Source organism: Mesoplodon mirus (assembly GCF_964341445.2).
Source record: "Mesoplodon mirus genome assembly, chromosome: 5".
Classification (NCBI taxonomy): Eukaryota; Metazoa; Chordata; class Mammalia; order Artiodactyla; family Ziphiidae; genus Mesoplodon; species Mesoplodon mirus.
This window is the reverse complement of record NC_138980.1, coordinates 164,221,724-164,247,762: the sequence shown is the minus strand read 5'-3', so window position 1 is coordinate 164,247,762 and position 26,039 is coordinate 164,221,724. Positions and strand designations below refer to the sequence as shown.

Below are 26,039 nucleotides of genomic sequence, written 5' to 3'. Positions count from 1 at the left end.
GGTCTGGGAGGATCCCATATGCTGCTTAGCGGCTAGGCCCATGAGCCACAACTACTGAGCCTGCGTGTCTGGAGCCTGTGCTCCGCAACAAGAGAGGTCGCGATAGTGAGAGGCCTGCACACCGCGATGAAGAGTGGCCCCTGCTTGCCACAACTAGAGAAAGCCCTTGCACAGAAACAAAGACCCAACACAGCAATAATTAATTAATTAATTAATTAACTCCTACCCTCAACATCTAAAAAAAAAAAAAAAGAAAAGAAAAGAAAAAGGAATTCTATTATCTTGAATATTATACTTCCAGTTTTTTCACGCCTTCTGTCTTACTGCTTCTGCAACTTAACTTTAATTTCTGTATCAGTTTTTGATTAGCTGTTGATTTTCAACTGGTTTATTTGAATAAGAGATTTATATCAGCAGAGTTTTATATATAATGGTTAAATTGAAAGGATGTTTTAAAATATTTAATATGAAGTAATAGAAAATCTAATTAATTCCAATGTTCATAACATCTAGACACTCCAGACAAACTCTTTAGGCATATTATGACTAGAATATACATGTAGACTCTGGATTACATTTATGGTGTTCTAAGTGTACTTATAATTTATTTGGAGTCAGGACTTTACACAGCTGTTCTCCAAATCCATGTGACAAAAATTTGCATTTTCATAGTTTTCTACTGAAGGTCAATGGTATTTTCTTGCATTTTTGAAGGAAGTGTCTATTTATTGTATTGTAGAAACTTACAAACCCATAGGAAGTGAGAAATGCATTAATCCTTTTTTTTCCTGACTCATTTCATAATTCAGAAAATTAAACATGTACCCTTAGCAGGGAATCAAATATGATTTCAAGTAATTGATCATAATATTTTAAGAATTTATTGATAATTATTTTGTATACTTGTTGAATACTGTCATAAACACTGTAAATGAACTTACCTACAACAGACATTTCAGGAACACTCGCCGTGTAAATTTCCTCTGGGAACGTTGGCTCATTGTCATTGATATCATGGATTTTGATCACAAACTCAGACTCCGGTTCTACTGGCCTCAAAGTTCTTCTGTTAATAGCTTGTGCACGTAGAGTATAAAAGGCCTTTTCTTCCCTATCAATTCTTCTTGTGGCATGAATGTCACCTGTTTTTTCATCAATAATGAAAAGAGTACCAGCTCCATCTCCAGATAAAATATATTTGAGGGATCCATCTCCTTTATCTTGGTCTGAATGAAGCTAGGGGGAATAAAAATGAGCATATCCACGATAATGTCTAAAGATACATAATGCAGAAAGAATTCAAAGAAGGTCTCTCAAGTCACATCTTTGAAAAATGGGGTCAGTTATCTTAGTTCCTGAAGTGAGAGTTGAATAAGTATGATCACACTCATCTATATACTTTAAACAATAGGACTAGCCTTTTACATATCAGTGTGATTTTTATTCTAAATGGAAAAAAGTAATAAAAATAAACCAAACACAGCTACTTTCTTTGCTTTGCTTGGTAAATAACCATTTCCATAGGCAAATAACTCCTGACAAAGACATAAGTCATTAGTCTTGATATGCTGGCATAAACATTGCTTCTCTCATCTCTTTCTTTGAGAGGAAAATTCTTTTACTCTCATATTATGCAAGAAATTTATTTCCTGTAAACTTATTATTAATTATTGTATTTCTGTTGGGGAATTAGCAATATTTTAAGAACTGTAAGACAGGCAAAGTTGCATGAGACATGGCTTCTATGTTAGAAAACCTACACATCATTCTCTGATTCACATGAATGACAACAACTGCCCCAGAAATATTTGTGGGGTTCAGAGCAAGAGTACGAATAGATGTCTATATAACACCCGCTTATATATTTTAAAGTTATAAATCAAATTAATAAACTATAAAATAAAATATGCTCTATCAAGTCTCCTACCTTGTCAAATCTATCTTCTTAACAACTGCAAACAACAAGTTCCATGTAGAAACAATGTAATGTTGGGCAAGCCTTTTTCTTGCCTCCTTGCTTATGCCCACACACTAATCTTCCACAATCTAGTCATCATGTCAAAGAGCTTGGCATGCATTCATGTGGATATATCAGCCTAGCCCACATCCCTTCCCAGTGCTAATGCTTGTCCAGAATCCCATGTGTCATGAGCAAATTCCATCTATAATTGTCCTGTGGTATCTGTGGGAGATTGGTTGCAGGACCCCCGTGGATGCCAAAATCTGAGGATGCTTGAATCCCTTACATAAAATGGCATAGTGCAGTCAGCCCTCAGTATCCATGGGTTCAGCATCCATGGATTCAACCACCCATGGATTGTGCACTATGTTTACCACCTGTGGTTGGTTGAATCTATAGACACTGAGCCCACAGATGTGGAGGGGTGATTGTATATCGTTTTTTAACAGATGCACACTAGGCCAGTCCTCAGGATTAAGGGTACATATAACAATGGGTAAATCGGGCCGTTGGTAGACTGACTTGGAGAAGAGACTCTCCAGGATCTAAAAGTAAGTTCAAGGATGTTTAGGCAGGGAATAATGGGTCCCAAGTGCTTCAAGGATCGGATCGTCTGGAAATGGATGTGCGGGTTCCAGATGTGAATATCCCCTTGCCTGTCATGGAATTCATACCCTGAGGGAGAGACTTAGCCGTAGGAGGAACAGAGCATGGCTTTGTAAAACAAAAGGGTTGTAAGTTTTTCTCTAATTGTACCATCACACCAATAATTTTTTTAACGTTAAGATCATGTTTTCTTATTTGCAGTAAGAGATTATGCTTTAAAATTTTTATTTTTCTTTTTATCTGATAAGAAATAGAAAAAAATGGGTAGATTTTCCAAGTTTTTGATAAAGCATATATTATAACTTAGATATCGTCATGCACATGTTGTCTTTTTTAAATTTGAGGTATAGTTTTACAATATTGTGTTAGTTTCAGGTATACAGCAAAGTGATTTTGTTATATATCCTTTTTTTAAATTCTTTTCCATTATAGGTTATTACAAGATATTGAATATAGTTTCCTGTGCTGTACAGTAAACCCTCATTGTTTATGTATTTTATATAGAGTAATGTGTATCCGTTAACCCCATACTCCTAATTTATTCCTCTCCCTCCTTCTCCTTTGGTAATAAGTTTGTTTTCTATGTCTGTAAGTCTGTTTCTGTTTTGTAAATAAGATCATTTGTAGCATGTTGTCTTTTTTAATATTCATATAAAATATAGTCATAAATTGAAATAGGCATACTGACCTGTAGCCTAGAAAAATAAAAACTGGAGACAATATCCTTCCATTATGCAAAATATTATAGAGTTAGATATTTATCTAAGTAGGTTTGACTTTTGCTCTTTAGATTATTTAAATCAACACAAATTTTTATCTGTTTACCTGTAGAAGTATTACACTGATTATATTCTCTTTAAAGTAGAATTTTGTTTCTTTATTTGAAAGTTTCTTTTTCTTTATAGGAGCTTATATCAATGAACTTGGCTATGAAAACATTTTTATGTGAATATCAAAAATGTTTAAATTAAATAAATATTTAACCCCCTCCCCAATATATTTTATTACTGGTTAGGTAATACAATATATAGGTAATACAATATATAGGTAATACAATATATTATATACAACTGCTGGGTTTACAAAAGTAGTCTATATTTTTTGTTAATGGTTTGTAATAATCAGCATTTAGCCATTAAATTTGGATCAAACTCCATTTTTCTGATTTTTGGATAAATAACTCAGTATTACAGATATAATAGGAAAAAAACTCCAAATGGATACGTACTTTGGAGAAAAAGATATAGAAGTCAGGTAACAAATAATTTTTACTGCATTTTTAGTTATTCATAAACAACAAAGTAAGGTTGAGAAACAAGAAATATCTGCTTTTCACTAAACAGCTCTCAGAAGTAACATATAACTGTGTTGTCCAGGGAACTACTCTCAAAAAGTCACAAGACTGAAGCTTTCTATATATTTTTTTGTGGTATGCGGGCCTCTCACCATTGTGGCCTCTCCCGTTGTGGAGCACAGGCTCAGCGGCCATGGCTCACGGGGCCCAGCCGCTCCATGGCATGTGGGATCCTCTGGGACAGGGGAACGAACCTGTGTCCCTTGCATCGGCAGGTGGACTCTCAACCACTGTGCCACCAGGGAAACCCAAGACTGAAGCTTTTTAGTAAATGAAAATGCACATAGTTGCTGGAAATTTTCCAATTATATAAATGTACAATAATGTGTCAATTTTCCAAATGACAGATATAAGCATTGCATATTTCTTATTCTGTCTGGGAATCAAAATAGTTCAAGAAAAGATTATTGATATTATCAATCATCTGATCATATAACTTTGTGATTTGTACTAGACAGTTATGATGTTTATTGTCTATTCATTCAACAATTTTAATTGATAAATATTTATTTACTCTCATAAGAATCAGGTAGTTCTAAAAGTAAATGAACAATTCCATCCTAGTGCTATGGAAGATTCAAACACAGTGTGTAATGGAAATTCACAGGATAGTCCCTAAACTAGCCTACAGGAATGAGTGAGGATTTCCTTAAGCATATATCACATAAGTTACGTGATAAAGAATGAATAGAGGTTAAAACCTGGGAATTTTTTTTGCATTTTACAAATTTTACACCTCATAAAGGACACTGGATGAATATAGAAGGTAGATTCAGAGTGGAGAAAGAAATAATACAAGATGGGAATCATTAAGACCAATTTTGCTCTTCTAATCAGTTAGATGTGTAAAAAAAAAAGTTGCTAGTATAGTGAGATTTTAATTTTTATAAAGCTCAGTTTTGGAATATGAATCACAGCAGGATTTTTACCTTCACTTATACTACAGAGAGTGAAAATTAAATCTTGTAATTGGACCACATAGGGTGACAGTTTCCGTTGGATTAGAAAATTGAACATGATAGTTGGGAATCAAAGAGATGAGGGTTGGAAACTGGACTGTTGGTTTTGTGAGTCGGAAATGAAAGGATTTCTACCTTCTCATAATTAAGAGAAACAAATTAGATCTATGAATTTATGTGCTGCTTTTAAGAAACCAGACATAATAATTTTTTCTTGAACTGTGAGAGCCTGCATAAAAGAAAAGGAAAAACATTTTCTTTTCTTACAGAGGGAAACAATGGAACACTAACACTAGAATAAAAGGACAAAAATGACCATATTTGGAGGCTTGACATTCGTCTCTGTTTATTGAAATATTATTTAAATAAATATATTTGAGAATTGGACAAGTAAAGAGACTGCAATAGATATGTATTATGAGGCAGAGACTTGCATTTCTAGATGTCCTAAGACTTGGGAAGTTGCTTTCTGCCCTAGATGAACCTGATGGGAGACAGAGTTAACTACTAAGGGGTATGATGTTGATTTTCTAAAAGTTACAGAAAGAGACCAATGAACAAAGTTCTTTAATTATAGTCCTCCGTCTAAGCTCCCTCTCTCTTTTTCAAGCTTCTCTCTCTTTTTTCATGGCTCACGGGCCCAGCTGCTCCGCGGCATGTGGGATCCTCCCAGATCAGGGCACGAACCCGTGTCCCCTGCGTCGGCAAGCGGACACTCAACCACTGCGCCACCAGGGAAGCCCCAAGTTTCTCTTTATTATTGTAATTATTTCTTCTTTTGCATACTCTTCCCTCCTTACCCTGGGATTGTCTCTCACCGTCATTCCTTGTGTGTGTGCTAAAATTTTATTTTACATTCCAACTCATTTACTAAGCAGTGATCAGACAGGGGATAGTCCTTATAACTGTAGCTTTCTCACTACTCTTCCTTTTTTCATTTGGATATTAGTTATCAATACTTGGGTTTATTAAATATTTAATTAAACAAAATCAGTTGTTTGTGTTATTGAGAAGTGGTATTATGGATCAAGTGCTAAGTAACTTAAAGCATTTACTCTGAAATAAATTTTATATTGATTTGACCTTGTGCTATTTTATTATGTGAGATATTAAGGTTTCTTTAAACATAGAAAAAAATATCAGATTATTGTGGCTTTAGTTCCTCAGTAACCCCTGTTCTCCTGTGTGAAACATTTGGGCCACAAATCCTTAAGAAGAATTTTATGTTAATACCGACCTTTTCTTTCCTTGAGGAAAGCCTATTAAAAATTCACAACCTGCTGTGTTCCTTGTAAATTCACAAGCAGATAAAGGACATTGCAAGGTACATGACAATTAATGAAAACAGAACAACTAGTACTATGCCACACATTTAAAAGTCATTTTCCTATTATTTAACTTTTTAAATTTGGGTGTGGTTAGTTATAACTCATGTGCTTATATTGATGAGTTTAATAATTAAAACTAAACAATCCACTGAATTTAAATAAATATTTTAACAACAAATTATTTAATGAAAACCTAGTAATTTTAAATGTGGCAGGTTTTTATAACATTTAATGTAAAGCATTCATTTTAATATATTTGTCTAAAATGAAGTTTGTAAGCTAAAAGGGGTCTTGTGGCTTTTATAGTCTAAGGCCATCTTTACTTTTAAGAGGAAGAAACTGAGATCCAATCATTTTTTTATCACACAGGTGTTAAATGAAGATTACACTTGAGGATCAGTGCTTTGTTGGTGGAACTTTTACTTCTTAATATCAGTTCATTTTTATTTTTCAGTTTCTCACATTAAGTTCGGAAATACTATAAAAGCAATCAAAGTATTGATCTATGAAGTACAGGGAATTTAAGTAATTTGTTACCAAAAGGATAACTGATAAAAGATTTTATCTTATACTTTCCCCCTTGGCTGGAAGAAAAATGAAGAAGTTTTAAAACATAAAAAAACGTATCTATCAATACTGCTAATAAAATTCTGATTACTCGTTCAGAGGAATTTATGTTGCTGTGTGAGATTCGTTCTCATTCAGAATACTGATACACTTTTAGATATTGGTCATAATCGGTATTTGGTTTGATCCCCAACACTGGGAAAAGACAGTAGAGAAAATTAGAATTATATTTGTAGAATTATATTAGGATTGTATTTATAATGGTTAGACTAGTTCTTTGAAGGATAAATTTTGATAAATGAATCCAAAGGACTATAAGATACATTATCTGAGTTTAAGAATATCTTGTTTGTGTGTGTTCATTAACTTCAGAATATCAGAAATTGTTGAATAGATTTTCTAATGGACAGTGATAATTTTATGCCTTCTGTTCTTTCAAACAGCCAATATAGTCTATATTTGTTTTTTTTTGTTTGTTTGTTTTTTAATCCAGAATGTTGCTAATATGCATTGCTATTCTGGTACCATCATCGTTAGTATTTTGCTCTAATTGCTCTAGTGAGTAACATAATATCAAATGGAACATAAGGCATTGAATCAAGTAACTTTAAGTTTTCATCCAATAAAAAAATACCAGTGAAGATGGTCTAGCACCAGAAAACAGCTGAAAGCATGTTAAAGCAAATAAACACATTCTGGTCAGAAATAAATAAGTAGTTACTCATTTTGTTGAGACCAGGGGAAAAAAGGGAGGGGAGGGCAAGTCTTGAATTGGAGTGTGTGACATTTACAGAGTAAGATGGAACATTATTTTAATATTAATGATATAGAAAAATATACATCAATTTTTATGAATCCCAGTGAAACAATTTTTTCTTCAAAAATAGAAATGGAGAGGAGAAATAAAGATTATCTATCAATGGAATGGACTGTAAAAACAACTACAGTAATTTTAAAATACCCCATATATATGACTTAGATTAATAAATAATTTTCTGAACAATTTCTTTCTGGTACCAGAAGCAAGTATAGAGGATTAAATGATTGATGGGCAATGTTGTCTGTTTAATTTAGAGTCTGGCAAAAAAAAAATCAAGTGGTTTGTTTCCCACATTTGACAGAGTTCTCTGGAGATCTCCCCCAGGAGTACAAACTCCAGGGGGTGTCCAGATTCAAAAGCTAGAGATTCCTCTTCCTGTTTGGTCTTCTGAGAGTGCAGCTTACTGAAAGTTGGCCTTGTGCTTCTGGGCCAGCCAGATTGATTAGTCCAATCTTGGATCATCCTGCAGTTTGGGGGGTTTTCTTAGACTGCATTAGGAATTACTCAAGACCCTGCAGCAGGTCAGACTTCTTAGCAGAGCGTGCTATAAAATTCTAAAGACATCTCCTGCTAGGACTGCTGCTAATTCACCTCTTACAGTGTCTCAACTCGTACATATCTTTTCTGGTACTGTAAAGATACCAAGACTACATTGAAGGCATTTACTTAAGCTTTCCATAAACACAATTTATAGGGCATTATCTGCTTCAAGACCATAAATGGTATGCATAATACACAGTAGACTCATTCTTTCTAATTATTGTATTAGTTTCCCTTTCCAAAGAGAGTTTTTGGGGAAATATTTTAGAGAAGGATCATATTCTTTTAGAAGCCTGGTATCTTCCTTCTATAGTTTTGAAGATCACTAAATTATGCAGAGTATTCCCTTGCAGTGTGAAAATGACATTGAACATTTCACACCTTATTTTCCCCACAACTTGAAGTCTTCTTAAGCATCTTAGATTTATAATACGGGAGTATGTGTAAATACATGTCTAAAAATTGTTAAGTAAATGCAAAATATTTAAAATCAGGAGATTCATTTTTTTCCTTTTTTTTTTTTTTTGTGGTACACGGGCCTCTCACTGTTGTGGCCTCTCCCATTGTGGAGCACAGGCTCCGGATGCGCAGGCTCAGTGGCCATGGCTCACGGGCCCAGCCACTCCACGGCATGTGAGATCTTCCCGGACTGGGGCACGAACCCGTGTCCCCTGCATCGGCAGGCGGACTCTCAACCACTACATCACCAGGGAAGCCCAAGAGATTCATTTTTGATTAATAAGGTCTACAGAAATCAGAGAAGAAAAAATAAAGGGTGATCATCTCTTTTTTATGGGCTTCACAGGCAACTGAGTATCTTTCCTTCCTTCTTTTATTCAAGAAAGTTATAATGATAGGAGGTATGAAAGGAAGGAGAGTGCTAGGGATATATATTCACTGAAGGAGTTTATTTAAATAAGCATTTTTGAATCAGATTGAACTAAACTAAATTGAGTAGGGTAAGGAGAATTCTGTGTGCCATTTTAGGACTTAGAAGTTTCGGAGATTTTGCTACAGAGGAAGTATTTGAAGCTGTTGGGTTTCTAAGTCTTATTCATAAAGATGCTTCTATCTTGAAAACTATAGACTGCCAATTACATAATTGGATGCCCAAAGGAGAAGGACTAGGCATCTGCCTGCTGTCTCTAGGGGTTATGGTCAAGAAAGGGAAAATGAAAAGAGATTTGGATCTTTACATTTGTTGGATTTTTTTAAAGACACTGACTGAAATGGGAATCTGAAAAAGGGCTATGAATACTACCCTCCCCCTCCAAATCGTGTGTGTGTGTAAAATACAAAAAGAATGTTAATATGTGGTATCAGGAAGTACAAATATAGCCCTAGACCACTAAATTAAAAACTTCTATTCTAGGTAGGTTTTATATGTTTTTCCACATACTCACACACACACATACAAAAGGAATTGAGAAATCAAGGTAGATGTTCTCCTTATGAAAGGGGATTGCTCATTAGGTGAAGAAACGTTCTTATCTTCATCAAATGAGGAAACCTAGTCCCCAAACTTATCTGACAATATCATGCCCCTGCAACTTGTGTCCTTCTCCAGTACCTTGATTTATCCACCCTGAAAATTCTTACTCATTGATAAAGATCCTATTTATATCTTATCTCCTATATGAGGCATTTTGTCAAACTCCTTGGTAAGGCTGAACTGACTTCTCTTTCCTTAGTGCCCCAATTATCATGTGCGTCTGTTTGTATGAATGTGTATATAGGTATTATATATATGTATATACATATAAAATTTTATAACCACTTCAAATTTTGAACTATTATTTTCATAAGTCTTTATGGAACTACAAATATATTTTGAGGATGAGAACCAAGTTTTCTATTCTTATGGACTCCTAACATTTCACAGTACATAATAAGGAATTATTTACTTGTAAAAGGAAATGGACATCAGAGTCAAATACCACAGACATGAGGAATAAAGTTTTTTTTCATGCTACTTCTTTGGAAAGAAGTGAAATTCTTCTGAATGGAGTGAAATGGAATTAGAAGTCCATAATGAAAAGTGGGGATCAGCAATTACTCTAGATTGAAAGTATAAATGTACGTAAATAAAATCTTATTCTTCATACTGAAAAAGATTGGGACTATAAATTAGCTAGAAATTCCAGTTAATTATGAGATGGTATCAGTGGGATATGATATATACATGGATTACCAGGAGACATATTTACGTTTTTCAGTGAAGAGCCAGGGATAGAAATGCAAATCCAAATTTATCTCTAAAACCATATGGTAAGTCATTGTAGACATCTGTAATTTAATTAAGAGTAGGATAAGGTAGTTAGGTAATAATAGCAGGATGACATTCCCACTGACAACATATAGAACATCCAGCTGGACTACAAAAAAAGAAAAAAATCACATTGCTAAGGCCAAATTGCTGTGTAAACAATAGGAACTGAATGGATTAAAGCCTGGGAGGAGAGGATTGTTCAGAGGTGAGCAGAGGGCTTGCAGATGCTTTTTCCCCAGGGAAATTTGCCAGTTCCGAGCCTGGGTTTGGAGGTAAGAATCTGTGATTGTCCCGAGAGGAAGGTACTTCTGGAATAAAAGAAGTCAGAAAAGAGTTTAGAATTCACATGGTAGTGGAGTGAAAATACTGCGGAAGTGAAGGTCCTCAAATGCATTGCCAGTCTTTCCATAAAACATTTGTTGAATTATGAGTCTGTAGATGGCTAAGGGCCAGGCTGAAAGCTTCTGAAAGCTAGAATGTAATTGTCACATTCCCAGAGACTGGTGGTTCTTAGGTTCAAAAAAAAAAAAAAGGACTCATGAGGATGTGAAATTTGAAAGCTCTCCAGGGAATGTCAGACTGAACCTGAGGATCTACACGGACTTTGCACCTAGGAGTTTTCAACAATTCTTAGTGCCTCTATAGGCTAAAAATACAGACTCACAGACTTGGTCCCTTGAAAAATGCTCACTGCCAGAGAGAAAAGAAAGCAAGAAATGTGTTGTTCTTCCTGCAAAGTGACAAAACATACAGATTATTCCCTCCTGGAGAATTCTGTCAGTTGTTGAAGGAGCATCAAGCAAACGATTAAAGATCTAAAGTGAGAATTTCTGAAGGACATAACTAAATATCCTGAGGAATTGGGGGTCAAAAGAGACAGGACCCACTCTCACTTGGAGGGTTCACCTTCTTGGTAAAGGGATAAACAGTGGTAGACATAGGCTTACCAAATGGCAATTCAATGTGATCTTCCTCAATCCTTGATTGAACTGTAGTGATATATCATTTGCCTTCTAACCAAAGAAACAGAACCAATAGGAAATATATATATATATATATTGTTTGGAGAATTTTCAGGAATTGGCTCATGGGATTGTGGAAGATACAGAGTCTGAAATCCATCGGGAAGGACAGCAATCTCAAAATTTGTAAGAGTAATTATTGCAATTTTGAGTCATAAATCCACAGGGCAGGCCAGTAAGTTAGAAACTCAAGCTGGGTTTCTTTGTTACAGTTTTGAGGCAGAAGCCATTTTTCTTTGGGAAACTTCATGTTTTGCTCTTAAGGTCTTCAGTTGATTGGATGAGGCCCACCCACGTTATGGAGAGCAATCTGCTTTAATTATAGTTTACTGATTATAAAGGTTAATCACATCTAAAAAAAAAAAAAAGGCTCCATAGCAACATCTAGATTAGTGTTTGACCAAACAACTGGTCGCCATGTCCTAGTTAATTGACACATAAAATTAATGATCACAGATGATAAGCAAGTAATCCAAAAAACAATCAAAAAATTCTTTCCAGTGAAAAATAACCCATTATACATAATGTATGGTAGGAAAAGTTACTATTCATGCAAAAAGGCAAGATCATATAACCAATATGAGAGTAAAAACAGAATAGAAAAAGACTGTATATGATTAATATATTGTATTTAGCAGACAAAATTGAAAGATAACTATGCATAATATATTTGAAAATGTAAGGAAAAAGTGGAAAGAGCAGATGAAAAATGGAGATTGAGAAAATAATCAAAAGAACATTCTAAACCAAAAATACAATGCCTGACATTCATAAATCTATAGACAGTTTTTACAGCAGATTAGATATATAGTAAAACACATGGTTAGTCTGTTGAAAGGTAAGCAGAGATTGCCATCAAGGAGTTAGGCATATAGAAAATACAAACCTGAAATGCAGAGAGAAACAATTATGAGAAAAAATAAATAAGATCAATGGATGCCTGTGAAACAGAATCAAAAATTGCAATACACATGAAATTGGATTCCCAGAAAGAAAGGAGAATGGAATGCAAATTATATTTGAAGGAAAAAATGGGTAAGGATTTTTAAAAACTGATGAAAGATACCAAGAAACAGATTCAGTAAGATCTGAGAATCTCCAAATGGATAAATAAAAGTAAAACAACAAATAATCCCATTATAGTCATATTTTTGAAATTTGAAAACATAGAGAAAACTGTAAAAGTATTTGGGAAAAAAAAAGATATATTAACTTCAAAACAGCAAGTATTAGTCTGATTGCCTGTTTCTGAAAAGATATGATGGAAGCCAAAACATGATGGAAAGACATCTTAAAGCAGTGATGGAAAATAATGAGCTACATGAAATTCTACACTGTGCAAAAATAGGCTTCTCAAAGGAAGTTGAAATAATTATGTTTTTGGACAAAAACTAAGGGTATTTACCCCAATAAGTATTCAGTAAAATGAATATTAAATTGGAATTTTCACAGAAGAAAATGATCCCATATAAAATTTGTGAAGGGAATGAAAACACCAGAACTATAATTATGTGGTAAATATAAATAATTACTGAATATACAAAACAATAATAGTAATATCTTTGGATGCTGGAATAAAGTACATGACAATAACATAATAGAAATAAAGAAGAGGGAATACAATTTTAAAAGATTCTAAATTTAAACTGGTTTGTGAAGAAAATACATTGAAATGTGCAGTTTTGATATGCACCCTTTTCTGTATGATTATTATTACCCAATACAAAGTTAGCATAATTTATCTTGATGTCATCCCACCTTCCATGGAACCACACCACCTTCACCCACTACAACGCTAGGCTTGTAAATCTGGGTATAATTCCCAAAGGAAATGGATGCCAATATAATGGAATATAAAGAAAAACAGAGAATAATAAAACAAACAAGTGAGTGCCAGAGTTCCATAAATGTCAATATTTTGCAAATTTATTTTGGATCTCTTTGCTTTAAGAAAGAAAATAAAATTAAAATAAACTGTAATTCATTAGCTGAAGCCTTCTCTGCCCTTTCATTCCTTTCCTTACATCTTTATACATATCATAATCTTGAAGTCTGTGTGCCTCTTTTCCTTCCATATTTTATGTTTTTGCAATGTAAGTAATAGCACTTATCCTAAACAGAATGCTTCATCTCCACCTTTCCCACAAATCAAATCTTATTTTAGTAAACTGCATGATTATCAAGCCAGTTTTTCAAACTCAAATCCTAGGGGCCATTGATTCTCACCCCCCAACTCTACCTATTTATTCCATAAGCAAATCTTTTGGACTTCAAATGTATTTCCAACAACTTCTCACAGCCTCCACTGCTGTCATTCCAATACAAGTCACGGTAATCTGTCACTTAATTTTCCACCTAGTCTCTCCACCTCTATTTCCATCCTTCTATGGTTACTCTCCACCCACTAGCCAGAGTGATCATTTAAAAATGCAGATCGGTACAGCCACTACTCTGCTCAAAATCCACCTGTGGCTTCCCATTACATTTAGAACACAGTTTAAACAACACCTTACCCTCATTTACAACATCCATTATGATGTAGTCCTGGCCTGTCATGCTGGCCTCAACTCTTTCCATTCTCTCTTTAACCACTTGAACTCACATTGACATTCCTATTTCTTGGACATGCTAAGTTTATTTCTACCTCTCACTTTAGTACTTGTTATTTCTCTGAATGATACACACTTCCTCACTTAATATTTATAGATGATTTCGTGTATCACTTTTGTGCTTTCATATCATTTTTCCCTTTGTTTCTCTCTCTCTGTCATTTTCTTCTCAATTTGTAAGAAATTCTTTATATATCTGAATATTAATAATCTGTTGTTATATCATTGCATGTTTCTTCTTTTAGTCTGGGATGTTTCTTTTAACATAGGTAATCGTTTCTTTTGTCCTAGAGAATGTTTAATTTCAATGTAGTTAAATTTATCAATAATTTATTTTATGCTTATTCCTTCTTGTAACTTATTCAAGAATTATCGGGCTTCCTTGGTGGCGCAGTGGTTGAGAGACCACCTGCCGATGCAGGGGACACGGGTTCATGCCCCAGTCCGGGAAGATCCCACATGCTGCGGAGCGGCTGGGCCCGTGAGCCATGGCCGCTGAGCCTGTGCGTCCGGAGCCTGTGCTCTGCAACAGTAGAGGCCACAACAGTGAGAGGCCCGCATACCGCAAAAAAAAAAAAAAAAAAAAATTATTACCTAACCCAAAGTCATATTTTTTAACATTTTTAAAGCTTTTCTTTGACATGTAGCTCACTTTTACCATATACACACATTGTTGTGTGTATATGTGTGTGTGTATGCATGCATGTGTGTGTGTGTGTGTGTGTGTATGGTGTTAGGAACAGACCAACATTTTCTAGTAAGGATTTACAACAGATATTTATTAAACCATTGATCTTAATTCCAACTCATCTAAAATTTTTCTATATAAGCACAGGTGTGTTTTATTATTTATTTATTTTGACCCTTATGTCAACAAGAAGAGCATGGCCAAGGCCTAGCTCATGCTGCATGATGCTGCTAATGATGACTGCCTCACAGCTGAAGACCATCATGGAGCAGGGCCCCAGTTCACCTTCTCCAACTGCCTAGTTCTGCAGACCTGCGTGGGCACGGTACTCATCTTCCTCGTCAAGTATGACCTCAACAACCTGGCCACTGGCCTGGTCTTCAGCATTGTCCTGGTCAACTCTCCCTCATGGCCTTTGGTGTCTAGAAGCCCATGATGGGTGTGGTACCCCTGGATCATGCTGGGTCTTAGACATCCAGTCCCCAGAAGCTGCCTCGTCTTTGGGACCAACCTCTCTCCCCGACAGCCTCCAAACCCCCAGAGCCAGGCAGGCTCCCACTGGACTGCACCCCAGGATGAGCCACATGTGGTCGGCCACCCCAGGCAGCACAGGCCTGATCCGGACCTTTGTTGTTCCTCCTGGATCATGGTGAGGTGAGGCCCAGGGGCAGGACTGGAGAGCCCCTGAGAAAGGTTTTGGCCACTCACAGACATGCTGCAGCTTCCAAGATGGGCCGCCAGGGAGCCACGGCTGGCCTGGGTCTCAGGACATTTCCAGAGGGACGAGAGACAAACAAAAATTTCTATATAACCATGGGTACATTTTAGAGCCTTCTATTTTTTTCCGTCTGTCTATTGTCACAAATATAGCATTATTACTAATAACACATTCAATTTCTGAAGCTCTGCAATGATTGTTAATACCCATTCAAATCAGCACCCTTCCTTATCTGTCCTTTAAAAAATTGTCTTGAGGGTTCTTGGTCCTTACCCCATGTAGTTTTACATCAGCATGTTACTTTCTACTAAAAAATTAAGAACAAAAGTCTTGCTAAAAATCTAATTGGAATTGCAATGAATTTACAGATTAAATTGGAGAGAGTATCATCTTAAACATGAACACTTCCTATTCTCAAAAATTGTGTATATCTCCAGAGCCTTAGCTGCAAAGTAGAAATACCTGATGGAGTTTTTAAAAACCCTGATGTCGGTACCACACCCTAAGTCAATTAAATAAAAATTTCTGGGACCTTTCCATGGGTCCTGAAGTTAACGTAGCAAGCTTCAGCTTCTTTGGATACCTGGGCTGGGGAGCTATAATAATTACCATACTATTCTCTGATTGCTGATCTCTTAGGTGCTTTATTACCTCACTGAAACTATAAGCTCATATCCACAGTGGTTTCATGTTGACAGACTGCATATTTCTGAAAGCTTAAGATATTTTATAAAGAAACATGCCATGTGGAAACTTTGAAGCATAAATCTGCCAAACATCTGAGTAAAGAATTCCCCACCTGGTATGTAAGGGAACACCTCACCACCACTATGACAAACCAGGAAAAATGGGCCCACCTCAGCCCCTCAGAATTTTCCCGGCTTCAGAAATATGCTGACTGGGGGTGACTTGTACTCGGTTTTCAAAGCTTCACTTGTGTCTGCTGTTTCTTAAAAACAACCAGCTTAAAATAATCAATAAGCCAATGAGGTATATTTTGGGGTTGTACATTTTGTTTCTATTCAGCTCCCTTCTAAAACTCAACTTTCATTTCCTTTAAATGAAATGTATGTGACAATGACCTCCAAATGTGTATATGTAACTCAATCCTCTCCCCTCAACTTCAGCTCTAAATATGCAGCTGTCTAGTTGACATCTTCAATGGGATGGCTCATTGATATTTCACATTTAACAGATCCAAAACAGAATTCTTGTTTCCCTTCTGTTCCACCAAAATAAAACAAAAATTAAAGCACATTTATGTTACTCCCTTAAAGAAAACAAATTTTATATATCTCCATTTATTAAGGACATATAGCTGCCCTTCAGTATAATTTTATATTTGTTTTGATATCTAGCTCACTTTTTCCATCTGAATTTGTGGGACTTATTGTTTGGTCTCTAGAGACCTAAGGGCACTAGTTGGACAAGTCTATAAAGCCTCTGGAAATAAACTTCGATGGGTACAAACAAGTGTTATCCACTAAGGACATGAGATTGAGATATGGGGCATTCAAATGCTAACCCCAAATCCCCTTGAGTCAATTTTGTCCATCCCTCTCCCCCAAACGAAAAAAGTTACATAAATTTCTAGGAGCTACTGGTTACTACAGCCAATGGATTCTTGATTTTGATGCCCTTCTCAAACCTCTGATGCCCTCCTTCCAGACACCACCCAGAGCCAATTTCCTGAGTTTCAGAGGCATTAACACCCTTTGAAGCCTTAAAATTAACATTATCTACACCCCTAACTCTCAGCTTACCTAATTTTGACAAACCTTTTCATCTTTACTGCCGTGAAACTAAGGGGATTTTAAGACAATTTTTTGCCTCTCAGATACATCCTATATTTCTCATGCCAGTTAGACCCTGTGGCATCAGGTGTTCAAACATGATTTCAAAAGTGGTTAATCCATGTCACCTATTTGGAGTATTTTGGAATTTTATAAGGACCAGGAGTAATGCTTTTGGCTATTTAAGTCCAGTTTCATGATAGATCTTTCCTAAAGTCCTTTATGTGTCTAAATTTTTATGCTTACTGACATCACTAAACCTTCTATTCCTGGGTTAAGTGAATATTGTGGGAATTTACATGAATGATCTGATGCTGTGACCAGCTAATAGAAGAACTAACTAGTATCTTGAAGCGTACTGCCAACAGGTGAAAGGGGCATGATCTCCACCGATTGACAAGCCTTCATCCTTCTCAACCAGGAGACCAGGTGTACATCAAAGTCTTTAGAGGAAAACACTCACTGTCGACCAGCTGGGAAGGACCTTACAAGGTATTGCTAACCACCTAGTCTGCCAACAAAATAAAAGAAAAATCCTCCTGAATTCATACAAGCCACACCAAAAAAAAAACCCATATCACCTGACAATTGGTAGACAATCCCTACAGGTGATTGATCTTAAAGTAAAGCTTTTCCATAGCCAATTCCCAGTCTCCAGAAGCAGATGGCATTATGAAGTAGACAACTTTCCCCTAGATCAGGGATCAAGAAACTTCACTTTTACCTATTCCCCACCTTTAAAGACTCCCCATACACAAACCAAAAATAAATAAATAAAACAAAGAAAAAGCACTTTTTCTTATTAATGAACACTTTTTTTTCTTCTACATTAATTAATCATTTATTAGAAGGCTGACTAGAGGTTGTTTGTTTCTATCTACTGTCCCTCTATGCTTCCACTATGGCTCTCTTTCAACCTATGTATTGCTCTTATTAACACTTACTTTTTCAACAGGTCAGGGGCAAACACTCCCTTATGCCAGTTTACCAAACCCTGGTAATGTTAACTAATCAAGCTGACTGTTGGTTATGTCAGCATCTGTAGTGCAAAGAATCTGAACTAGTTTTCATCCTTTCCAGTATGGAAGGTGGAGGAACAGGGTATGGTATCCCATCAGTCTACCTCTCCTTCTAGTGAGTTATTTGGGCCCAGGAAAACCTCTCCAGAAACTCAAGGACTGTTCCTTGCCCTGATAAAGACAATAGGTGAAATCTTTTCCCTTGGTATTGAAAACAGATGTGCCACTGGACCTTTCCTGGTGACATATCAGGGCAATATTGCAGTCAGACTCTGTGGCTTGATTCCATGGATGGCATATTCAAACCTATCAAGGAGATGAAAAGTGACTCCAGCACTAACTTTTATGGCACAGATGTTTTCCAAATCACCAAATGCCAAATCACCCTTGCACGACTTGGGGTGTCTCAGCTGCTCCTCTGATTAGACTGTACAATACCCCAAACTATACATGGATAGACTAAAAATCTGGACGAACTTGGCCAGATGACAAAACTAAGCTTTATAGTTGCCAAAGCCAAACTGCAGGCCTCCTCTATCAAATATTCCACAACTTGAGCTGCTCTTATAAACTGACAGGAGTACATGGAAAGTAGATATATGTGGATGCTAATTTTACTAGTAGCATGGAATCCCCTGATCTAGGAAATTATAGATTCCACTCTGACCTTGCTTTTGAAGCACACTGGTCTTTTTATCTTATGTGGTGATAAGATATGTGAAAGGTTCCCACCTAAATGGTCAGGATGTTATGGACTCAGATACTTAGCTTTTTCTGCCAACAGAAAACTTTACCTTAAATACCAGCCAAATTACAAACTTGAGCTCCTTTGTCCATAAAGGTGTGCCACATAAATGGATTAGATGAGAAATCATAGAAAATCTGCTTGTGTATCAACAATCCAAGTTCTTTGTAGTGTTGAGGACCTTATTCCCAAGCTTTGGAACTCATGCATTGGAAAATATGATCTTAAAACTTTTTACAGTAACAGAACCAGAGTTCAATACCACTATGTGGACTTCAGCACTGCTCCAGTCAGCAGCGAACAGCTTAGCCTCCATTGAACTCCAAATCAGCATGCCCATAATAGATACACTGACTGCCCAGCAAGGAGGGAATTATGGGGAAAATGCTGCTTCTATTCATTCAAACGGGACAAATAGTATCTAACTTACATCTGTTGAAAGATAAGATTAACACTTTCCATCAGATAAATGAAGCAGAGCCATTTTATTGGATTGATCTATTCCTAGGATTGGGAAGCTGGTTTAATGGGGTGTGAGGAAATGTGCTTCCATTTGATCCTTTTTGTTTTTTCATTCTCATTTTAATTTATGTTCTTTTCTCCCTTTGCAGATCTCTTACCATTCAGCTACTAAAGCAATTCTGTTCTCCACAGTCATCAGCTAAGCTTTAAATATGTGAAACTTCCAGGGAAGTTTCAGAGGAGGGGCCTGATGGGGTTCAGGGCAGGCTGCTCCCAAATACATCACTTTGGTATATTGATTATTCTGAATTAAAGTTACTCAAGAAACAGTTGTTGCAAGAAGGACACTCGAGCCCTCCTTTGTCCCCCTGAAAGCTGGAAATAAATCCCCCATGTGAAGGCTGCCCTCCCTGAACCTGGAGGGTAGAAGGCATCCTTATTGCCAGAGATAAGGAATTCAGGACCAAGAAGGCTGTGTAAACAAACCTTGTTACTTCTTCATTAATTTACTACCCAGAGCCCAAGTCCCTTTGTTTTGTGCCAATTCTTCACAAATTATTGTTTCTTTGTCTAAAAAGTATAAAAGCTGTTTGCTTCAGTCACATCTGTGAGCCTCATATCTTTAGGACTCTGGTACATCCAAAATTAAACTTGTTTTTCTCTTGTTAATCTGTTATATGTCAATTTAGTAATTAGGCCAAAGATTCTAGGAGGGAAGAAGGGAAATGTTTTCTTACCCTAAATATTAGTTTCAAACTTTCTTTGTAAATATAATTAAGGTAGACTTTTAAAAACACAGAGTTGATTTTGGTTCTATTCCTCCAGCCCCACAATGATTAATTTTGCTTTCCAACACAATATCTTTGACCCCACTCTTACTTTCTCCTTTCTTCACAAACACAAATTGTCTAAATTCTTCATTTTCTGTGTTTTTTTTTTCTTTAACTCAACCACAAATTCTTCCACACTGCCTTAATTTCCTTTCAAGCTACTAACATTAAACAGCTTTCATCTTTCTGAAGACAATCTCCCAGAACCTTCTGACATGTTCCAAAAGAAACTGTTTGAGATTCAAACTTTGCTTACAGCTGTTAGCCTCTGATTTTTCTTCATCAGAATCTTTGCCTCTCCAGTTTTTAGTATGTTTTCTTTTTTTGGTTGTTTTTCACTCTGATTTTTGATGTGAAATCCAAATACTGAATTGTACATGTATTCTCTAGTTGGACAAAGAAGTCAAGGCTGGATATTATTTTTCTTGAGGATATGGAATACAATACTCCATCATCTTCTTCATATTAGTATTGCTGTTAAGAAATCTGTAGTCCTTCTGATGCCTGATCTTTTTATAAGATCCATGGATCTATTTTTCTCTGGGAGCTTGTAGAATCTTTTGTTTGTGCAGATTTCTGAAAATACATGGCATCGTTCTTTGGAGTTTGTATATTTCTATCAAAATTCCAGGTTACACACCAGGCCTTTTCATTCTTCAATCCCATACCATTCTATTCTAGAATATTCTAATGAATTTTTCATTGATATGCCCTCTCTTCCATTTTTCTTGTTCTGGAACTCTTATTATTCAGATATTGACCCTCATTGTTTTTCCCTTTAATTTAATTATCCTTTAGTTCTGATTTTCCGTCTCTTTGTCTTCTTGCTTTACTTTCTAACTTACATTCTGAATGTTATTCTCCACATCATCTATTGAGACTTTTATATTTATCATACCTTTAAATTCCAAATACAATTTTTTTCTTCTATGTAAATTCATTTTTTAAAAAATTATTTGTATGTAGCTGATAGTATTTTCCACAGGTGATTGTAACAATATTTCCATTCTATATCCTATTCCAAGAACTTGCTACTCCCTAATCAAGAGGAAGTGCCCAATAGCCCTCCTCTTGAAGCCCCAAAAAAGAGGTAGAATCTAGTTCCTCACCTCTTGAATCTAATAGACAGAATGTAGCCAAGGTGATGATACATGATTTTCGAGACTGAGTCAGAAACTGTGAAGAGATATCTGCTTTGTGAGCTGTAACCCTTGGACTATACCCTTGAGCCACTGAGTAAGCAGTCCAGCTGTTCTGAAGCTACTAGACTCTGAGGAACCCCTCAGAGTAGAGGAGAGACCACATGGAGAAACACAGAGACTAACAGAGAGAGAGAGAGAAAGGTCCAGCCCACTCAAATACTCTATCTTTCCACCTACCATTTGCCTGAAACTTAACAAGAAACTCTAAGACAGACACACCAAGCAAGCCATCCTTCCCAACATCCTGAACCACAGGAACTATACCAAATAATAAAATCACCATTGTTGTGGTAAGTCATTAAATTTTATGGTGTCAGGCAGCAATGGCTAGCCAGAAAGGTAATCTATTTTATCAGTGAAACATATGTTAATTAATATTGAATTATATATTAATATATATTAATCCCACATACCTGGAAACTGGTGCTTGTTTATGAGTTTTTTTCACTACATATTCTCTAATTCCCTCAAACTGCTTTTTCTCCCTATTTTTATGTGATTTATACTAACAGTTTTCTTCAAATGGCTTGACTGATACTTTGAGTAGATATATAATGTTATGTACAAATAATTTTTCTCTCAGAAAAATTAGAAATTGTGACATTCTTTTAACACCCAATATTGTTATTGAAAAGTCTACTCAGAACCTGATTTTCATTTGGTTATAGTAAAAAAACAAAAATCTGGTTTTACAGTATTTACACTGAAGATCTTGTCTTTGTAGTTTTAGAGTCTTGTGATAATAATTCTAGAAATTAAGCTCCTTCACTTTAATGTTTTATGGAGTCCTTTCAGTCTGATCATTGATGTTTTTCCTCAGCTTTGGGAAAAAAGATTATATTGTTTAATATTTGATTATCTCTACATTTTCTGATTTCTCTTTCTCTCTCTCTTTCTGTCTCTCCTTCTTTTTCTTCCTCTTTTTCTACGTTTTCTTTGAGAAGCTTATTAGACATTCTGGATTAATCTTTGAGTGTTTGATTCAGATACAAATTTTAATTCTGCTTTGATTATTTATAATTTGAAATAAAATTTTTGTTTCAAGTAAGTCTTTTTATAAAAATATCCTACATTTTTTCACTTTCTTAGAAGATATAATTTAATATTCTAAAGTTCTTTACTTTTCTCTGACTTATTTCTTGTTCCCCAGAGAGTGATGCTTTATTTGTTAAATGAAGTTCTTCTTTTTTCTGTGTGCTGTGGGATTTTCTAAAGTGCTAGTGACATTTTGTTATTCTTTTAAATTTGTATTAAAGGTTCATTAGAAGCTTAAATGACTTTTCTTCTTCCTTACAAGCCTAACTATTAAATGACGCCGAGGACTACACGTTGTCCAAATGGGATTGTCAAGCAGCCAGGCAGTTGGTAAGCAATGCATGGTTGGCAGCTGCTAAGTTGGCTTGCCCCACTTCCATAGATTTGTCCACTAAAGACACAATGAGCCAAAATTGATTTAGTTTATTACTGTAAGCAGAGCAGGTATGTTAAGCTTCATGTTTGTATGGTTTCCCTTGCTTCCCAGATCCCAAGGTCTGATACAGCATCACAGACCCACTGTGCATATTGTGGATCTGTGTCACAGAAAATCCCCAAGTGAATTTCTAGCACTACCTTAATTTCCCTGGGATGCAAGCTAACCCTCATCAGGAATGAAAGGGAGAGGTTTTTAATCTACTCTCCTGGAACATTGCTGGTGAGTGAACTATTTTCTATTTGTACTATTCTGGAATGTAAATTAACTAAGCTAATTGGCTGTTAATACCTGAAAGTGAAGAAATGTGAGAGATTTATGAAAAACTGTCTTCCAACAAGGATAGGATCTGTCTATGGGGATTGAGAACTTCAAAATAAACTGTGCAAATGAGATGCATGATGGTGATAAGCTCCCATCTCCACTACTGTACCCAAATAGTGAGTATTAGTAACACCCAATATGAGAGCCATAATCACTTCTAGGAAAATATCTGATTGGATGTTTTGCTTATATTTAGTTGAGGTGGCAGGTGGAGGGGTAGGAAGGAGAAGATATCAAGGTGGTGGATTGTTGAGGAGGAAGTAAACTAAACAAACAATGAGTACAAATTAAAGTTGAAAATAATACTCACTTCCAAATAATATTTCATCTCAGCTTTCTCCCATACTACTCTCATTAATGTCCACATCTATTCTGTTGATGAGTGGACCTATCACCGTGACCCACAGTACTTTTGTTGTCCATAAAATCTTCATAATTTTTGTTCATCTGAAATCTTATCAATTTGTTCCCTGTGCTTCTTATCTATACATATCATTTTCTTCTTCTTTATATGGTAAAGGAAATAATCAAGGGTGAGCTCCCTCATATGTAGAGGACTTACTGTATTAAATAAAATATAACTGTGAAGTTGTGTTAATTTTTTACTTTTTTGCTGTAGAATCTCCAAATTTCAAGGATATTTAAAATCTACAAAATGTAGTAGTTGTTTTGTATGATGAGATCAAGAGGTATTTTCCATAAGGTTTAATTAAAATCACTATGCTCCATCCCTACTGAAACATCTCTCAAAGGTCCCTTAACCACTAATGGTTAAAAAAAAATTTTGACTGAACTACCCATTAAATAGTAATTACTTGGATGATTTTTTTTAATTTAATGAATACAAAATTATAAGAAATAGATTTAAAATATTAATATAATTTAATAGAATATTTAATACATCTTTATTACAAAGCAGCCCACTGGTCTATAATAGAGATCAATGAATGACAGTATGTATGACAAACTATTAATAATTGAACATAATTTCTTATTATTATTGCACAGTGATAATTACTACACATTCACTTGTTTTCCAGAGTTGTTTGCAAAAATATTTTTATATATGCTTTCGTATTTGAAATGATTTAAAACCAAGTTGATTTGTGTGTGTGTGTGTGTGTTTGTCATATATGGCCTTTATTATGCTGAGGTAGATTCCCTCTATGCCCACTTTCTGGAGAGTTTTTATCATAAATCGATGTTAAATTTTGTCAAAAGCTTTTTCTGCATCTATTGAGATGATAATATGGTTTTTATTCTTCAATTTGTTAATATGGTGTATCACATTGATTGATTTGCATATATGAAGAATCCTTGCATCTGTACAAATCCCACTTGATCATGGTGTATGATACTTTTAATGTGTTGTTGGATTCTGTTTGCTAGTATTTTGTTGAGGATTTTTGCATCTATATTCATCAGTGATATTGGTCTGTAATTTTCTTTTTTTTCAGTATCTTTGTCTGATTTTGGTATCAGGGTGATGGTGGCCTCATAGAATGAGTTTGGGAGTGTTCCTTCCTCTGCAATTTTTTGCAAGACTTTGAGAAGGATGGGTGTTAGCTCTTCTCTAAATGTTTGATAGAATTCACTTGTGAAGCCATCTGGTCTTGGACTTTTGTTTGTTAGAAAATTTTTAATCACAGTTTCAATTTCATTACTTGTGATTGGTCTGTTCATATTTTCTATTTCTTCCTGGTTCAGTCTTGGAAGGATATACCTTCCTAAGAATTTGTCTGTTTCTTCCAGGTTGTCCCTTTTATTGGCATAGAGTTGCTTGTAGTAGTCTCTTAGGATGCTTTGTATTTCTGTGGTGTCTGTTGTAACTTCTCCTTTTCCATGTCTAATTTTATTAATTTGAGTCCTCTCCCTCTTTTTCTTGATGAGTCTGGCTAATGGTTTATCAATTTTGTTTATCTTCTCAAAGAACCAGCTTTTAGTTTCATTGATCTTTGTTACTGTTTTCTTTGTTTCTATTTCATTTATTTCTGCTCTGATTGTTATGATTTATTTCCTTCTACTAACTTTGGGTTTTGTTTGTTCTTCTCTCTCTAGTTCCTTTAGGTGTAAGGTTAGATTGTTTATTTGAGATTTTTCTTGTTTCTTGAGTTAGGCTTGTATTACTATAAACTTTCCTCTTAGAACTGCTTTTGCTGAAACCCATAGGTTTTGGATAGTCATGTTTTCATTGTAATTTGTCTCTAGGTATTGTTTGATTTCTTCTTTGCTTTCTTCAGTGATCTCTTGGTATTTAGTAATGTATTGTTTAGCCTCCATGTGTTTGTGTTTTTTACTTTTTGTTGTTGTTGTTGTTGTTGTTGTTGTTTTTTTTTTTTTCCCTGCAGTTGATTTCTAGTCTCATAGTGTTGTGGTAAGAAAAGGTGCTTGATATGATTTCAATTTTCTTAAATTTACTAAGGCTTGATTTGTGACCCAAGATGTGATCTATCCTGCAGAATGTTCCATGCTCACTTGAGAAGAAAGTATAATCTGCTGTTTCTGGATGGAATGCCCTATAAATATCAAGTAAATCTATCTGGCCTATTGTGTCATTTAAAGCTTATGTGTGCTTATTAATTTTCTGCTTGGATGATCTATCCATTGGTGTAAGTGAGGTGTTAAATTCCCTCACTATTATTGTGTTACTGTTGAGTTCCTTTTTTATAGCTGTTAGCAGTTGTCTCATGTATTTAGGTGCTCCTATTTGGGTGCATATATATTTATAATTGTTATACCTTCTTCTTGGATCG

General features: G+C 35.4%; 1 protein-coding gene across 2 annotated transcripts in view; it reads right to left on the bottom strand.

The window, feature by feature from the left end:
* LOC309805858 (cadherin-10) overlaps positions 1–26,039 on the bottom strand; it is a gene marked incomplete at both ends in the record, with an annotated part of 118,204 nt that overhangs the window by 55,239 nt on the left and 36,926 nt on the right. For both annotated transcript variants that reach the window (XM_082624164.1, XM_082624165.1), the window contains one exon: positions 942–1,236. In XM_082624164.1, the coding sequence (XP_082480290.1) occupies positions 942–1,236 (295 nt within the window). The remainder of the gene's footprint in view (positions 1–941; positions 1,237–26,039) is intronic.